The sequence below is a fragment of the Sander lucioperca genome, chromosome 11, assembly GCF_008315115.2.
Source record: "Sander lucioperca isolate FBNREF2018 chromosome 11, SLUC_FBN_1.2, whole genome shotgun sequence".
Taxonomy (NCBI): Eukaryota; Metazoa; Chordata; class Actinopteri; order Perciformes; family Percidae; genus Sander; species Sander lucioperca.
Window position 1 is genome coordinate 6,640,841 of NC_050183.1, and position 18,210 is coordinate 6,659,050.

Sequence of the window (18,210 nt, forward strand, 5' to 3'; positions counted from 1 at the left end):
ACCTACAGCGTCACTTCTTGCGTCGCGTTATGAAATATGAACCGCATTTTCCAAAATATTGAGGAAGTAGTCTGACAATATCAACGCTCACTCCACAGCTGCAGTACATGTCTGGGAAATGAATATCGACAGTATCGGTTCCTGCTTAGCAGTTTTAATGAAGACATTAGAGAGAAAATGTCACCGCTGTATGAGACAAAGATGATTTCGAAGTCGTCTTCCTCCAGTTAACGAACCCAGCTGTCCTGAAGAGGAAACTGTCAGCATCTGTCCAGAGAGCCGCAGGTACTGAAAGATTCATGTCGACAAGAAACCAGACTGAACAAGCTGTCCGGGGCGTTTTACTTTTAATTTATGTGACAGGAGCAGCCAGGAACAAAGCTATCAACATCCTGCTAACCGCTAACAATTTATTTAGCTTTGTTGTATTTTTGGATCCCTGTTGCCTTGACAAGAGATACTTTTTATTCCTCTATTTAGGCATTTATTAACAGAATTGTATTATGTTTTTATTTAATTGTATGTTATTGTTCTGAGACATTTATCTCCTGGACAGGTGTTCAACACAGAATTCTCCAACACTCCAGCCCTGCTCATGGCAAAGGTATGTACTATGATTCAGAGCACCAAATGAAGTAGTTTGCTTTATATTATAATAATATAAGGAGCTTAAGTAAATTCACTTGAATCTCTGGTGTGTTGTTTTTGGTAAAACATGGGGCTGTTGAGAATTGATATTCAAGGATAGAAAAAAAGGGTCATTGCAGCAACACTGTTAGCATAAAATACTTTATATTTTCTTTGAAATGTGTCAAATATTTATAACAAATGCTTTAATTATAAATTCAGTTCTTTTGTCACATAAACACAAAATGCACATTAAAAATTGTTTTTTTTACTTTACTAAGCCATAAAATGCTCAAAACATTCTTTAATTATTTTATAGGCCATGTGCTTGAACACTGTTTCTAACAACATAGTTTCTAGTAGTTAGTTTCTAACAATAACTATTTTTTTTTTTAAATACAATTTTCATCATTTACTGTGTATGCTAAAGTTTCCACCCTGTTTGTAAGTAGTTTTTCACCTTCCAAAAAAAAAGACTACAATTCCATTGAGACCACTTTCAGTAAGTGACAACTGAATGGAGTGAAAAAGTAGGGTGAACATAAACTTTCGTCATGTTAATCTGTTTGTCACACTCTCAATGTTCCACCTTGTGAGACTAAATTACGAAGAAAGTTGGTCCGATCAAAAAGATATAAAAACATATTTGATATAGTTATAAAAGTTCTGTTTATGTGTAGAAGGTTAGCTAGCTAAATCTGGGTCACTCACAGAGCTAAAGCTAATTTAGCTCAAAATGTTCCACCCTGTTAGGTCTATAGACCAATATGAACCAGTCCACCCATAAGAGTTATTATTTAGTGCCTGAGCTTGGTCAATGTTTTGGTTAAACATGTCACTATTCTTATATAATGCAAAAAACATGAAAAGTCTTATTTTTCTCCAACGGTTATGAGACCAAAATGTTGCTGCATAACAGAAATTACCCATATGATTAATAATTAAAAAAACTGAATTCTGAACTACAGTCTGAAGTCATTCAAGACAGCTGAATATTGTTAGAATAAAATGTAACAGGTTGTGAGAGGGTTTTTAAACAAAGTTTAAGGTGTTTTGCAATTTATTCCATGTACAGTTCTCATTGGTCAACCATGGAGCATGTGAGTGCTGTATAAACACCATTACTGATTAAAGGATAAATTTGTGTAACGTTATAGCTAGGCAAAAGGTTTTTCTTTCCACGTTTGTGGTATCTGACTATTTACCATTGTGATCTAAGTTTTTGGTATAAGGAGGATGCATGAACTCTACACTACATGCACTGAGAACATCTGGAAAGTGTTAACATGAGTAGGGGTCCCCCCAAGACAGAAAAGACCTTTTTTGGAGTTGTGCCAGATAACTAAGTTATCTAAGTTAACTAAGTTAATAAGTTGGCTAAGTTCTGTGTCGAACCATGTACTCACACATATCACGCCCTATGTTGATACAATGCATAGGATATATACGTTGCTCACACAAAGGAAAGGCAGAGCGACAGAATTTGAAGATTGGGCTGGTCGTCTCTCCAGATATCCATGGGTCTGTTAAATTGATGCTGAATCTTTGCTTGTAATAAACCTTTTTATAATCAAGATCGGTGTCTACGAAGTTCCTTCTCCATACAACGACAGCAGTGCTGCAACTGAAATATACCACACGTTATTTTGGGGTCCCTAATGATTTCCGACGTAGTTTCTTGGTAAGACTCGTGATTTGGCAGAGATTATAGATAAAATAGAGACATTGTGAAGTTGGTACACCTCCAAATTAAACTCAAGTCTTTTAGTCAGTGCTGCTGAACATGCAAACATGCAATTTCTTTACCGACAAGCACAGATATTCAACAGGAAGAATAAAGTTTTTAATAATTAATGAATCATCAAAGGTATTTACTTGGGTTTGAATGAAGCAGTTGTTTAAAGATAATTCCTAGAAATGAACAATGATTAAATAACAGCTTTGTCTCTATTTTCCCGATTATTAACTATACCAAATTACATAGTTCTTTAAAGGAAACTTTAAGAAATCATGTAAGGGATAATGTATAGTGAACGGGTCGTTATTGCAAATTGAACCCTGAAAGGATAATATTATCTTGCTTATTACACAGCTATTTACTAAACAAATCAATAATTTGACACATATTATTGATTGAAAAATGATTATGTTGATAAAAAATGGTCCTCTAGAGTCTATGATCAGAACTGATCCATAGCCGTAATTGACCAATCAGAATTGAGAATTCAACAAAGCCTTGACATCACAGTCTCGTAAAATAAACCATAAACAATATTCGTCATGTTTAATATGTTGCTTATATGCAGCCAGCCAGTATTTTAAGTTAATAGTATGACTCCATTATTTCAGACAGACACTGAGGTGTTTTAGGGCTGGTGCCTCTCTTATTATTATTATTATTATTATTATTATTGTTGTTGTTGTTGTTGTTGTTGTTGTTGTTGTTGTTGTTGTTGTTGTTGTTGTTGTTGTTGTTGTTGTTGTTGATTATTATTATTATTATTATTATAATTATTATTATTATTATTATTATTATTCTGCTCCTGCAGATGAGTTGGGCTGCCAGTACACAGTGTGTAGCCAAGGGGGACCACAGGAAACCAAAACCTGGAGAACTGACTTTCTACAAAGGAGACATCCTCACTATTGTAGACACAAGCACGGTACGGTCATGTTTAAAAGCAGCTATAGATCGTGTTTGTTAAGAGTCCTTGTCTGTTTTTTTCTACCATTTGACCCAAGACTTTGCTCTTTACTAGAGGAAGGGATATTACAAAGCCAGACACAACACCACCGGAGAGGAAGGACTCATAAACGCCTCCAATGTGCGTGAAAGAGAGGCTCTGCGTGTCGACCCCAGCCTCAGCCTCATGCCGTAGGTCTCTTCTTCCTCTCAGTTTTGCACTCTTTTTTTGCATCAGTAGAATGCAACTATGTTTGCATACAGTAAACACAAGCAGTGTGATTGTCACATGGGAGCACAGCACACTAGTTTCTGACTTTAGCTGCTGCCTTGGTCAATCTTGAAAACGCATCTTGTGACTACACAGTGTGGGTTTGACGTGCACACAAACATTGTCAGTATTAATCACTCCAACTTCCTTTTTTGGTGTGTACACTCCTGACATGTTTTCACCTCCTGTCCGTTAGAAGATTTGTATCGGTAAGATATTTCGGACTTGTGAAACGGATGCTTTTTTATGTGTCTCACCCTGTGCCGTCTTCCCCTAGTTGGTTTCATGGGAAGATCTCAGGTCCAGACGCGGTGTGTAAGCTGCAGCCGGCCGAGGACGGCCTGTTCCTGGTTCGAGAGTCCATTCGCCATCCTGGCGACTACGTCCTGTGTGTCAGTGTCTCCGGAGATGTCGTCCATTACCGAGTCATTTATCAGGATAACAAGCTGACCATCGACAACACACAGTATTTCTACAACCTCATTGACATGATAGAGGTAAGATGCTCTTGGTTCTTGGTTAGATTCAATCCAAGTTGTGTAATTCTATGTAGCCAGGAAAACATATAGCTACAACATGCACAAAATCCCTGAAGATCTTTCATGTGAAGGTGAAAGGAAACCTACACATATTGCTCCAAGACTAAATGGATATTATGTAGCAAGTCAGTGTCATTTAACAGATCCACCGGCACTTTCTTACTCAGAATTCAGAATAGGGATTTCTGGCACACTGGCAGGGGCATAGGCAAGAGAAGAGGTCAAAACTCCAGCAGTGCTTGTATTATAACACAACTGCATTGTGTGAACAAAACATTTCAGCTTGTGGCCTTCATCAGGTTTATCCAAATGAAACCCACAAGCTGAAACACGTCGGCCTTATAATAAAGTAGGGCTGGGCAATATATCAAAATTATATCGATATGAGACTAGATATTGTCTTAGATTTTGGATATCTTAATATCGTAGGTGTTGTCTTTTCCTGGTTTTAAAGGCTGCATTACAGTAAAGTGATGTAGTTTTCTGAACTTACCAGACTGTTCTAGCTGTTCTATTATTTGCCTTTACCCACTTCAGTGTTTCCTCTATGTTGATTTGTAGTGGCGGCCCACCATGGCAAAAATTTCTGCCACCATGTATCAGAAATAGCGCTGTACAAACAATTTTGTTACAGTTGCCTTTTAAATTATCCTGCCGACATAATGCAATGTTGGCTGCCACTCACATTGCAATTTAACAACAAGTAGAACTAGTTGTTGTTCGGACAGACCTGCCCCCACTGCTAAAAAAAAATGGAAGGAAAGGAAACACTGCTCTTAGTTATTATATCTACATTACTGATGATTATTTATCTAAAATCTAATTGTGAAAATATTTTTGTTAAAGCACCAATTGTCAACCCTAGAAAATCGTTGTGAAATCAACATTAAAGGACATTAAAGGACATTAATCATTTAAATATTGAGCCATGACATTGAAAATCTTTTATAAAACAGGAGCCTATGATTTCTGTAGCCTACTCCATAACAACAGACTACCTGAAGGCCTGTTTCTCGTCTTGCATTCCACTCTCCACACCCCTGTCTTCGGACAAAAAGTCATGTCGTTCCACTGTCCGGGACGCCTGTAACCAGTCCCCTGCCAACCATACTCATATGTTCTGGTCTTGCCCTAAATTAACAACCTTCTGGATGAGCATTTTTGACACCATGAGCAGAGCTTATGCCCTAACCCTTTGTCAGCCATTTTGGCATATCCCCTGATGCTGACCTCCCTGTTGCACTGAGGCGGGCCCTGGCGTTTACATCTCTGCTAGCTCGGAGACTGACCTTGCTCAACTGGAGGCTCTCCCGCCCCCCTACACACGACCGTTGGATTAAAGAAGTGCTCGACAACCTGAAGCTTGAGAAGCTTAGATCATCTCTGAAAGGCTCTATCTCGACATTCCTAGAGACATGGAACCCTTTCCTAGAATTAGTTGACTCCCTCAGCTTATTTCCCAACTTGGAGGACTGAGTTCCTCCTAGACTGCTCCAGTCTAGGAGCAGTCTAGACTGACACTTTGAGCTAAATGCTTATATCAGTATGCTAACATGCTGATGTTTAGCAGGTATTTTTTTTCCAACCATGTTCACCATCTTAGTTTGTCATGTTAGCATTTGCTACAGCTGAGGCTGATGGAAATGTCATTAGTTTTGCAAGAATTTGCCATAAACCAAAATATTAGACAAATGAAATTTTGACTTTATGATGGTACTAGATTGAAAAAAAGGTATCCTTACGTGGAGTACCATCCATTAGTTTTCAAGACATTTCACTAAAAACCACAAATGTCAACCTCATGGTGGCGCTGGTCAGAAAAAGTCAGGGGATCACCAAAGTTACTAGGACCCATCCTCTGGGGATCATGAATGTCTGTACAAACTTTAAAGGTAATTGGTGGACCGATCGACCAAGGACTAGCATGGCTAAAATTCACCCTAATGTTCACACTTATGCTGTAACTTGTGACGAGGTGTCACAAATAGACAATTCCTCGTCTTAAGGGGGTTGGGAACTAAGGCACTCTAATACCTGCTGTATTTATAGCCAACGTGTTTGTCAGCCTGATAACCCATCAGCATAACTGACCAGTGTAAAAATACATACTTCATGTGTCAAAATTAAGCAAAGACAGGAAAACACATGAAGCACAGCCCTTTTTATGGTTTATCTTTATTTGGCCTGTGAGGGTGCGTTATGCTTTGCTGCAATGAGGTTTATAGATAGGCTCCACAGAGATGGCCAGTTCAGCACCGTCTTATCAGCGAGCCACAGATGGCTTCAGGCCTGAGTCAGACCGGCTGTTATACTCCTGCGAGGAAACAGAGGGAGGACATCCAGATGTATATTTGGGATAGATCATGTTATAGATGCTCTTTTGTCTCAGTGTTGGCAGACTGCTGACAATATAAAACCAGGCTCTGATGTGTCACTGTATCATATTTTACTTGTGTAATTTAATTCAGCTGCCGATATAACCTATATTTAGCTATTTCATGAGAAAAACTGCACCACATAATGTATGTATAGATACTCTTCAGTGTCAGTTTAATGTCTCTGTTTCCTGACGACAAAACAGAAAGCATCAGCAGCAGCGTTATACTCATTGTTGTTTTTGTCAAACCACAAACCCAAAGCCAAACCCATGTTCAAAAGGCTTCCTGAGTACTGCAACGGTGTTTTATCTGTGTCATAGTTTCAATGAACTCATTATTCTCTTTAGAGCTATAGAAAATAATTCATTATCCTTGTGTATGTGGCAACTTTTACACAAGGAGTGTGGGGAATGGACATACCAAATGAAATTACAGATATTACAGATATAAAAAAACTTCTACTATAAGTAAGTCAATATCTGCTGTTGTTGTTAGGGCTGGGCAATATGAAGAAAATGAAATATCACAATATTTTTGACAAAATACCTCAATATCGATATTGTAGGGTTGACAATTGGAGCTTTCACAAAATACTGTATTTACACAATGAGATTTGTGATGAATAATGTGGATATAATGACTAAGGCAAATAATATAACAGCTAGAACAGTCTGGTAAGTTCAGAAAACTACATCACTTTACTGTAATGCAGCCTTTAAAACCAGAAAAAGACAACACATTTCATATTACGATATTGCGATATCCACAATCTAAGACGATATCTAGTCTCATATCACGATATTGATATTATATGGATATATTAGTTGTTGTGTGATTCCATCTTTGCAGTTCTACTCAAGGAACAAAGGCTCCATCGCTACAACTCTTCTAAAGCCCAAACAAAAACAAGGAACCAAGTCAGCTGAGTTGGAGCTGTCTAAATGTAATGTCAAGAAAACTTTAACAATACAGATCAAATATAATAATAATGATGATGCAAGCATGTAGTGTTACGTGTCAGGTTTACAGTTCATGTCCCTCTCCTCTCCAGCTGGATGGCTGCTGGACATTACGAAGCTCAAACTGGGAGATAATATTGGAGAGGGGGAGTTTGGTGGTGAGCTTTTATTTGATTTGATCTACTCTCCTTATTATCTTTGTACCCTCACAACATTTATAATGAAAAAGTGTCATCAAACCTTTACAGAAAATAATTCTGTCTTAGTACAGATGTATTCTGATGGGCAATTACTATGTGTGATTCTCACCTCCAGCTGTTTATGAAGGAGACTATATGGGCCAGAGGGTGGCAGTAAAGACCATTAAATGTGACGTCACAGCTCAGGCCTTCCTGCAGGAGACCACAGTCATGACGTGAGTCTGAAGATTCCCTAAATTTGAATGTTTTCACATTTTGTCAAAACACCTGATGAACTGCGAATGAATTACTAATAAAACCAGCCCTTAATAAGTTTTCTCAATGAAAATGAACTAATTTTGGCTTATTTTGCAACTGAGCATATCATTTTCAATCAAATGTAACTTGTTAGTTTTTTTTTATTTCAGCTGTCAGTGTTTTTAACGTGGATTCACTCCTTCCAGGAAGCTCCAGCATAAAAACCTGGTGCGATTGTTGGGGGTCATTCTTCACAAAGGCCTTCATATTGTCACAGAGCTCATGGCTAAGGTACAGTGAGTGAACACATCATTCAACAGTGGTTCTCATTTGGTAAACAAAACGTGATTATACTAACAACTGGTAACAAGAAGAAGGAAAAAGGTAACAGTGAATGAATAGAAGATGCCTTGTTACATCACGCAATCAAGCAGAAAATAAAATCACATATATTAAGTGAAACCACATTGGTTTGTACTATTTAACCAAAGTAATTTCAGATGTCAAGATGAGTCATTGGTGGGAAGCATCTCCTAAACAGCAGCGAGGGAGCCCTCTAAACAGAAATCTGGACTCACCAGCTATGAATACAGCTGGGTTTATTAGTTTACAAGGGTTGTTTTATTTTCTGGGTAATCAAGTTATCTGGACAACTCCTGGAGGATAGACAGAGGGGAAGGGAGGCACTCAGATAACTACAGGTTTTCACTGATTGTGCGTTTGCTTGTAATTTATGTACTAAGGTGTGATTGCTTTGAGATGTATGCCCTCAAATCTTTGTAGTTTTTACCAGAGTAAATGGCTTTGTGACTATTTGCTTGTTTTATCTCAGGCTAGTGTTTGCATGTGTTCCAAAAACAATTACAGACTGCCCTGCTGCCACTTGGAGCCACTACTGACGCAATGGTATGCCAATGATGGCAATGCAGCTTTAAGCAGTAGGAGTCAGAGTTCCTCTCCTGGTTAATGACATTAGGCCAAAATCTCATTGTGGTTGTTTGTGGTACTAACAAACTTGTTTAGCTCTGGCTTAATGCATTAGCAAACCAAAATGGTATTTCTGTCTACGTGTAGTATATCTCATAAATATAAAACTAAGAAATCTTCTAATAGAACCTTATTCAAGTATTGTGTACATATGTGTTTGTGTTGCAGGGAAACCTTGTTAACTTTCTAAGGACACGAGGACGTTCAGTTGTGAACTCAGTTCAGCTTCTCTGCTTTGCTCTGTGAGTTCAAACCTTTTTGAATGTATTGTTCTGTACAGCAGAAATTAATTACACAGAGGAGGGTGGGGCTGGGATATGTGTGCGTGTGCGTGTGCACGAGTGAGTGAGTGAGTGAGTGTGTGTGTGTGTGTGTGTGTGTGTGTGTGTGTGTGTGTGTGTGTGTGTGTGTGTGTGTGTGTGTGTGTGTGTGTGTTGTGTTCAGTTCAACGGGTAACTGTACAAAATGACAATTGTTTGTGTGTGTTTACATGTCTGTGGTCAGTGATGTGTGTGAGGGGATGGAGTACCTGGAGTCCAAGAAGTTTGTTCACAGAGATTTGGCGGCTCGTAACGTGCTGGTCTCTGATGACAGCATGGCCAAGGTCAGCGACTTCGGCCTGACCAAGGTGGACTCGAAGGTGTCCGATAATGCCAAACTTCCGGTCAAATGGACCGCCCCCGAAGCTCTGAAGAAAGAGGTCGGTTTTGAGAGCAATTATGTCACTATTCTTCTACCAGGGGTTTGTTTTTGTTTCTATATCTGTTTCTGCCCATTTGTAATACTTAAGTGTTATCTATGTCTCTCCAAGACCTGTTTTTGGTACTTACAATAATATAAATTGTATAAAGCATTCATAGGTTTAGAATATAGCTCTATTAATGGTTATCAAATTTATTAATACCTTATAATCAGTAATAATCCATCAATAAGGAGCAGGTTGGTGTAAGGACATGATGCATATCTTTCTCCAGCATAACTTATATTTAGTTATTTAATCCACCAGGATGTGAGTACTTACTGGGTTTATAACAACTTAGAAATTAAAATATTAGTAGTAAGTATTCCCTATTAGAAAAGGGGTTCTACATTTTTTTATATATTTATATATTTGCTTCCATTATGCAGAAATTCTCCACAAAGTCAGATGTTTGGAGCTACGGTATTCTTCTGTGGGAGATCTTCTCTTACGGTCGTCAACCTTATCCTAAGATGGTATGTAGCACCTGAACATGTCACTATTATGTTACTGTATGGGTGAATCACTAGGCACATGGGTATGTTACAGACATGTCAGTTCCAGCCAACCAATAGTTTGACATTTTGGGAAATACTTTATGTTAAATATGAAGCTACAGCCAAGCAACGGGTAGTAGTTTAGCATAAATACTGGAAAGGGGAAACAGCTGGCTTGGTTCTGTCCAAAAGCAACAAAATCCGCCTAGTGTTACAACGACAAGTTGTGGTTGTATGAGGGGTTATGTGAAATAGTCCGTATTTCTTGGCCAGGACCAGTTGACTTCATCTTCTCATCTAACTCTCATCAAGAAAGCGAAAAAAAAAAAAGTCGAACTCTTCCTTTAAGTCAATCAAACAAAATCAATCTTCTGTCTGACATCTCTAGAAGTTTTGTGCCTAATACAGTTCTTACAATATATTGTACTTCAGATTTGATTAGTGTGACTTAATATGACTTTATTTATCATTGTTTGACACTTTGGCAATATCAAACTGAACACAACCACTATTTGTCTGAGAATTTGCAGACCTCTATCATGTCTGTATTAGAGTGCGGATCGGGCTGCATTTTTCTGTCCGAGGCCGGCCCGCGTCCGACAGAGCAGTAACCGAACCCGACCCGAGCCCGACAGGCATTAAGATATTTATGTCCGAGCCCAGCCCAAGCCCGACACAGTTCAAATCTAATTTTTTTCTCATACTAATGACACATGTACGTTTGTTTGTGTGGAAAGCCCGCTTTTATTAAGCAACGGTAGGAAGGCATTTGGAAATGTCGACAGATGAGTGGATCAGCGCACACGGGGCAACAAGCGCACGTTAATAAGCTGTTTAATTTAAAATGTTCAATGTGTTAACCTTTCCTGCTTGCTTGTTTCCGACCGTGGTCAGAAAGCCAGGGGAGACTCGTTACCTCCAGGGCCGACGTTATAAAAATGAATAACATCGGGGTTAAAATTTCGTTTCTGGTGAGCAAATGAATGAACTTGGCTTTCAGTCTGGGGTTTATTTCGGACACCGCACACACTAAAACTTAAACTTATTCCACCAACTCTGCTCCGGTCACATCTACAACACGTCTACTTCCTCTTTCTCTATCTCTCTTCTGCCCATTTACACACACACACACACACACACACACACACACACACACACACACACACACACACACACACACGCACTGAGCTCTCTTAAAGGAGCCGCAGCACCATTTTACAACACATGCCTTATCGCGCTGATGTGACCGAGCCCGAACCTGAACATCATTTGTAATTATCTGTCCGAACCCGGCCCGGCCCGTCGGGTACCGTCGGGTCCCGACAGGCTTGGGTCGGGTATCCATCCCCTAGTCTCTCCGTACACTCTCTCTATGAATAAAAAAGCTGATTTTGAGAAAGGACACCCTATAAAGAATCTGCAAAAATAAGACTTCAAATAAATCTTTCCTCTTTCCTGACTTTCCCGAAACCGACAGGAAAGAGAATCAAGCTTGTTACTGTTGCCATGTCATTCAGGATTTGTGTCTCTAGCATGTAGTCGCCAAAAAAGCTGACCATCTGACCAGGTCAGATGGTCACTAGACTGTCATGCTGGACTGACTTACTGTGCTTAGCAGGAAACTTTAGGTCATTCAGATCATGGTAGTGTGACAGAAGGGATAGAGGTTTACTGTACATTGTGATGCTACAACATGTAGAAATAATCGTATTTTTCTAAGCTTAACTAATCTACTTTATGAACTGTTAGGGTTGGGAGAAGGAGAAAGCTCCTCTTGATCTGTGTCGTACACATTGACGTCAAAGCAGGTGGAAATAGGTCAAAACAGATGTTGACGTCACATGAGGACTAGATTATGTTGAGGCTGTAAAATAGAGACTCTGGAAAGGAAGAAACAAAGCTACTTAAACACAGCTCTCTTAGTCACTCTAGTTGTCCTCTGGTAATCCGTGCTCCCTGACTGCCAAGGCCGCCGAGTTAATGACGACAGCAGGATCAGGCAACATTAATCGAAGGGACAGTTAGCCAGTTAGGCTCTTTTGCGCCTTACAATAGGTGGTGTCCTAAATCCAGTTGTTTACCTCCTAATTGCTCCTGTTTGTAACTACTACATATGCAGGTTGATTTATGTGGGTCAAGTTTGTGTTCCCTTCAATAAAACTCTGCGCCTGGTAATTTGTTATCTGTTGGCAGAGAGACCAAGACTGTGCAACCACCAACGCTGCTCAGTGGTTAGCACTGCTGCCATACCAGATCCCATGAAATGACAAAAACCAACAATGCATTATTCCAACTTACCGTAGTTGGATTAGTCTTGTCTGTGTAGCCAAAGCCTATAGTGAGTGGCACTACCGCGTCATAATGTTGGAAACATTGAGTTTAAATCTTCTGAATGACGTGTTGATGTTTGAATGTCAGTTCAGTCAGTCAGGTAGAGCAACTGAGATTTAGTGTCTGTTTATTGCCATGTAAAAATGGTACCTGTGTGATCAAAGATCTACAGTTTTATGATGAGAAGTGTGACAGAATCTGTAGGAATATTAAAACTATGTCACGCCATGTGAGGGCATGACATTCAAGAGGGCTCTTTAAGTTCAAGATTATGCATCGCTTTTGTTGGATACCCTCCAGATTGTTTAGATTTGGTTTAAAAGAAACACCAAATGTCCTTAGTTTCCTGTGATTAGCTCCAGGAATTTTGTACCCAGATTCATGATAACCCATGTCAGATTGCAGGGACCCAGGTTCCATTCTGCCCAAGATTATTTGTTCTGAGAGAAGGGTCAATCTTAAACACGATGCATAAGCACTGCTGCCTCACAGTAAATAGGCCCTGCTGATCCTCGGTCCGGGCAGGGCATTTCTGTGTGGACTTTGCATCTTCCATAAAGACACACCTAGCCACTACAAATGTAACCATTCCAAATTTACTACTGTCAAAGGGTATGTTAGATTTGCCGGCTGAGAGTTTTCAGACTAAACCTAACAAAATGTGAGAGAGAATGATGGAATATTCAAGTAGGTTGACTGATCAGGACAAAGAGAGCTGAAAGGACAAACATGAAAGCAACCACAGTTAGCTTTGCACTGAGCTTTTGTTTGTATGGACAATTGATAGGATTTCTCTCGAACACTCACTATTAGGGTTGGGTACCGTTCACATTTTTTTTGGTATCCAAAATTCAGTTCCAGTACCCAACGGTACCTTTTTCGGTACTTTCCCGCTGTAATAACAAAAAATATTTTCAGTTGTAAAAATAATTCCAAACCTATTTATCCTATTTACTTGGAACATGTTGTTATTTATTTAGAACATTTTACAAACCACACAAAATACAACACCTCCCTCTTCCCTCCCTTTACCGGCACTGCCGTGACTCACTGACTTAAATAAACTGCAGAGGCGACGTAGTTTCACTCCGTCGGCACCTCTGTGTGTGTGTGTCCCTGCTCTCTGTCAACATGCAGAGAGGACATCAAAAAAGACTTCACTAACGAGTTGGTGCAGGTTATGCTATATGTACTACTGCTCATGTATGATAAGTAAATATAGCGCTGTGGACACCTGGCATTCAGTTGTCTGTCGACTCTTTGAGCTAACTGGCTAACTGCTAGCCCGCTCCACCTACACCATTCACATTACACTGGTATAATCATATCCCTTATTCTTTTTTTATAGAATAGAGAAAATATGTAATGGCAAAAACACATGCAAGGGTCTTACACTAACACTGAAAAACAAACTAATAAAGTGTTGGTGGTCTGTATCCAAGGCAATACTGGATGGATATCTTTAACAAGATAATGCTGCTTGTCCTGCTGCAAGAATTGTTTGGAAAAGGATCAAGAAACACTCCTAATGAGTTAAGAAGGGGAAAATGTAATTATAAAATGTCCAAATGAAGAAAATATTAATATTATTATAAGAGAAAAAGTGTGTGATTAGTATCTGGGCTTTTAACATCTATAGGCAATTATACAAATGTTCAATTTCGGCCACACATTTTGCTCAATTTGCTTTTGCAATCTTGTGTTAATAATTTGCAATATATTTCTCCTGTTATCTTTGAGTTTGAGTTTCTTATTATTATTTCAACACAGCCAGACTGGTGAAATTTGTTTGAAATGTTTAATTCACTTATCACTATACACAATATATCAGTTTGTACTTCATCCCCACTCCTCCTCCTCCTGTTCATGTAGTCGCTGAAGGAGGTGAAGGAGAGGGTGGAGGGGGGCTATCGCATGGAGGCTCCAGAGGACTGTCCCCCCAGTGTTTACTCAGTGATGAGGATTTGCTGGGAGCAGGAGCCGCGCAGAAGACCTACTTTTCACAAACTAAGAGAGAAACTTGAGCGAGAGATGGGTAAACGCAGCCCAGGCCCTGGGTCAGAGCGTCAGGATGGCAGCAGGTCTGGATCTAGTTGCTGATCTTGGTTGTGAATCTTGAACTCACAATTGTGGGAATAGAGTGGCGGCTGATGGAGAGATAATACACACATTGTTACCCACTCCTGTATTGGTGTGCATCACACAAGATGGTCAGCTGGAGTTCCAAGTAGATTCCTTTAACCTAGCAGATAGGACAAGACAACCATTATTTAACTCTGGTGATCATGTAATGCTGACAGCCGGCCCTAACCAATTTGGTGCCTTGGACAACATATCAGCTGTTGACCCTTTCATTGCAGCCAATTCCACTGTTAATCACACTGTTCATACACTTAAAGAAAAACAGCGTACAGCTTTTTTTTTACAGCTTTGTTTTACAGCTTCTAATAGAAAATACTTCTGAACAAAAAGATGCAACATCCCTTGGCTGTGCAGAGGTGGAGGGAGCAGGAGTGCTCACAGATGTCCCAGGGATAGCAGGGGATGGATTTAAATATTTAAAAAATGCATCTGTATAGAAAGGATGATCATTTGTGAAACAAGGATGATTTTACTATATGGTGTAAATAAAAAAAGCAAAGCTGCTGTAAAACCTAGTTAATAATTTGACCTTAGCTGCATTACTATTATTACTACTGTATATACTACTCCTATTACATTATTGTTCATGTTTTGTATGTTGTTAAAAAAATGTTAATCACAAAAAAAGATCTACAGTTCTGCATTAAGAGTAAACACACATTATTTGTATTTAATGTCAAATGTTTAACAGCTATTTTGTTTATATATATATATATATATACTACTGGTCAAAAGTTTGGGTTCACTTAGAAATTTCCATTACAGACAGAATACCAGCTGAGGTTTTTTTAATCAGGGCGGCAGTTTTCAGATTATATTATGTGCTTACATAATTGCAAAAGGGTTCTCAACTGTTGTAGAAAGAAGTGGCTGATCTTTAATGCAATATCTACATTGCTTATTATCAGCAACCATTTATCCAGTGTTCCAAAGGCACATTCTGTTTACTAAGCTGATATAATTTTGAAAGGCTAACTGAGAAAACATTGGAGAACCCTTTTTGACTGGTAGTATATATATATATATATATATATATATATATATATATATATAATAGTTTGTATTATATATATATATATATATATATATATATATATATATATATATATATATATGTTTCTGTATTTATTGTTTATTTCATGTTCATGTTTATTATGTTTATGTTTATGTATGCACCAACCACCAAGGCAAATTTCTTGTAAGTGATACTTGGCAATAAATCCTTTTCTGATTCTGATTATGAGAGGAAAAGATTAAACATACATATGGGAAGGTGAGAGATGGAGAAAGGAAAAATGTTTCAGGACTCAGAACTTGTATAAAAATAGTATTGCTGGTTTACAGCATAAGAATAATTGTATTTAATTAATTTAATATATACTTAAAAAAGGGGGAGGTTCATTTGCAGAAGATACTTTATAAGTCTTTGGTTATAATTCAGTAGCCTTATGACTTCAAAGATGAACTTTGACATTTTACGTTTTCAGATTTGTGTTTTAGAAACCAAACTACTATTTTGACACTTTGGCTGTGCACTCCACCAGTCAGCATCCTCAATTCATTCGAATATAATTTGTTTTGTAAATCTAAATCTATGGGAAATACGGCATCTATTTCTACTTTCTGCTCCCTGTTTATAAGGATTTTGAGATTATAAGAGTGATTTTGTGTTATCCATCGACACCATTCTCTTGGGATTTTTGCATGTGCAGAATATTTTCTGCTTTCTTAATCTTTGGGCTGCACATGATTATTTTACAGATACAATTACGTATTCTATTATATATAATGTATCACACATATGTAATTGTCAGCAGCTTTTTAATAGAAATGCTATGAAGTGTTCATCTTTCAAAACTCAGCATAAAATGAAGTCTCTTTTTTGGATTGTTGTCACGTCACAAGAGCAAATTAAAATGTCCTTTGACTTAAGTCTACACAAGCCTGGTATTTGTCTCTGTCCCAGGAGACAGACCCCAAATTGAGGCTTGATCCTCCATCTCTCTTTATCGTGCAGTGCATGCAAGGGTCCTCCACGATTTGCTCAATCTGCTCTGTGTTTTCCTGAAGCTCTCTAATATGAAGAGCAGCAATTTTCTGGACTAACCCAATGTAAAAAAAAAAAAAAAAAAAGATAATAAAAGATTTGATGGCAGAGGAGTTATATATTATTGATTGAAGGAATTTTTTTTTTCCTGAATACCAGTGGTGATGTCCTTGCTGTTTGTCAGTGTGTATTTGTATAGCACTGATGCAGGAATATCAGGACAAAGCTATTATCCTGGTCCAACATATGTTGATGAGTGAGTTCTCAAGATGTTTTTTCAAAGGGTCTTAGCTTTCTATAATGTCAACATGCTGACTTTCAGCTTTAATTTTAGGGTGTTAACATGTAGTGTAACACTTTTAATATGGACTTTAGTCCCCAAATTTTTTAGTGGACCAACTGTAATTGGACAAATTAAGATCCCCTTAAAGTCCTCATGGTGTTTTCTTTGTATCATATTTTTTGGAATACAGAGCAAAAACAACATCATTGTAAATCATACAATGTCAGGGAATTATACTCCGTAACAGTTACATAGCATTTTTTTCATTAAATTAATCTAATGCTAAGTTAGCCATATAGCGCACCACGGTCTGTCTGTCTCACTCCCCACCACTAATTGACAACATAGCACGACTGAAGGACTTTTACTTGTAAAGGCTTCAGATTACCCATAATGAATGTCTCGTATTTTTCCAATTACTAGTATATTACAATAAATTGTGTTTTCTTACCTTCATGGCACAGAATACATATCTCAAATAGACCAGACTTTAACACATAAGAAGCGCAATAAGTCAGCTCACACGCAGTTTTCTACAGTTTAACCGAGTTCAGTAGTTGATCGTTGTAAACATAATGTCATTTGGAACAATTCAATCAAGAGAGACCTCATTTTGAGTGAACAATTTTTCATTGATGTGTGCACACTAAAATGATAAATGATGTCTTTGGCGATTAGACCCCATCGTGACATCATCGAATTCTCATTGTGACGTCATCATATTTAAAGGGAGTCGAGAAGCTGTGAGTATGGATGGAGTCTAGGCACTGGTGGTGATGGCGATGACTGAAGAGGATGCTGAGATCTGGATGAATGAGAAGAGGACCTGGGAGCTGGAAATGATGAAAGAAATTGTGGCTTAACCTGGTTGGTTTAACTGAAAGAAAAAACGCCCCCTAATAGGCGAATTTACAGCGAACTAAGCTTCATTAATCTGGCCTGGAGTCTACAGGTCCGCTTTCTACTGATCTGTGTGAAGTAGATTTATCCCAGAACATACTTTACAGTAGGTAGGTCAGCCCCCTGTGTGGAATTACATCTCCTCCGTGGGCTTGTTTAATGCAATCTTATGTCAAAACTTTCAAGATCAAACTGTGCAAGGGCACGAATAATCCACATATGAAGCAATCTTTCCATATACCATATACCAATACCATGAACCAATATGTTGCTGCTGACAGTCATTGTATCGGTTAACTCATCAGGGTCATGTAGCCTACATCTAAACATGTTGTCACTCTGGTGGGGGGCAGCTGTAATTCAATTATGTAATAAGCTTAAGAGCAGCCA

At 38.5% G+C, this 18,210-nt stretch overlaps 1 protein-coding gene across 2 annotated transcripts; it reads left to right on the forward strand.

Moving 5' to 3' along the window:
• The first annotated feature begins 43 nt into the window (after window positions 1–43).
• matk (megakaryocyte-associated tyrosine kinase) lies at window positions 44–14,607 on the forward strand. Of its 2 annotated transcripts, none has more exons than XM_031307431.2 (13): window positions 44–285; window positions 557–604; window positions 3,177–3,290; window positions 3,387–3,502; window positions 3,859–4,078; window positions 7,348–7,441; window positions 7,550–7,615; window positions 7,773–7,872; window positions 8,101–8,185; window positions 9,050–9,123; window positions 9,386–9,581; window positions 10,010–10,096; window positions 14,321–14,607. In XM_031307431.2, the coding sequence occupies exons 2-13, from the start codon at window positions 596–598 to the stop codon at window positions 14,546–14,548; spliced, it is 1,389 nt and encodes a 462-aa protein (XP_031163291.1). In that variant the 5' UTR covers window positions 44–285; window positions 557–595; the 3' UTR covers window positions 14,549–14,607. The 2 variants fall into 2 exon arrangements, with proteins under 2 accessions (XP_031163291.1, XP_031163292.1); XM_031307432.2 differs by having other exon boundaries at window positions 3,390–3,502.
• Window positions 14,608–18,210: the final 3,603 nt, after the last annotated feature.

Excerpts from the sequence above, each read along its gene's own strand:
- matk (XM_031307431.2), top strand. Across the intron at positions 3,291-3,386 it reads CTATTGTAGACACAAGCACG|AGGAAGGGATATTACAAAGC; the intron begins GTACGGTCATGT and ends GCTCTTTACTAG. Across the intron at positions 7,442-7,549 it reads TGAGTTGGAGCTGTCTAAAT|CTGGATGGCTGCTGGACATT; the intron begins GTAATGTCAAGA and ends TCTCCTCTCCAG.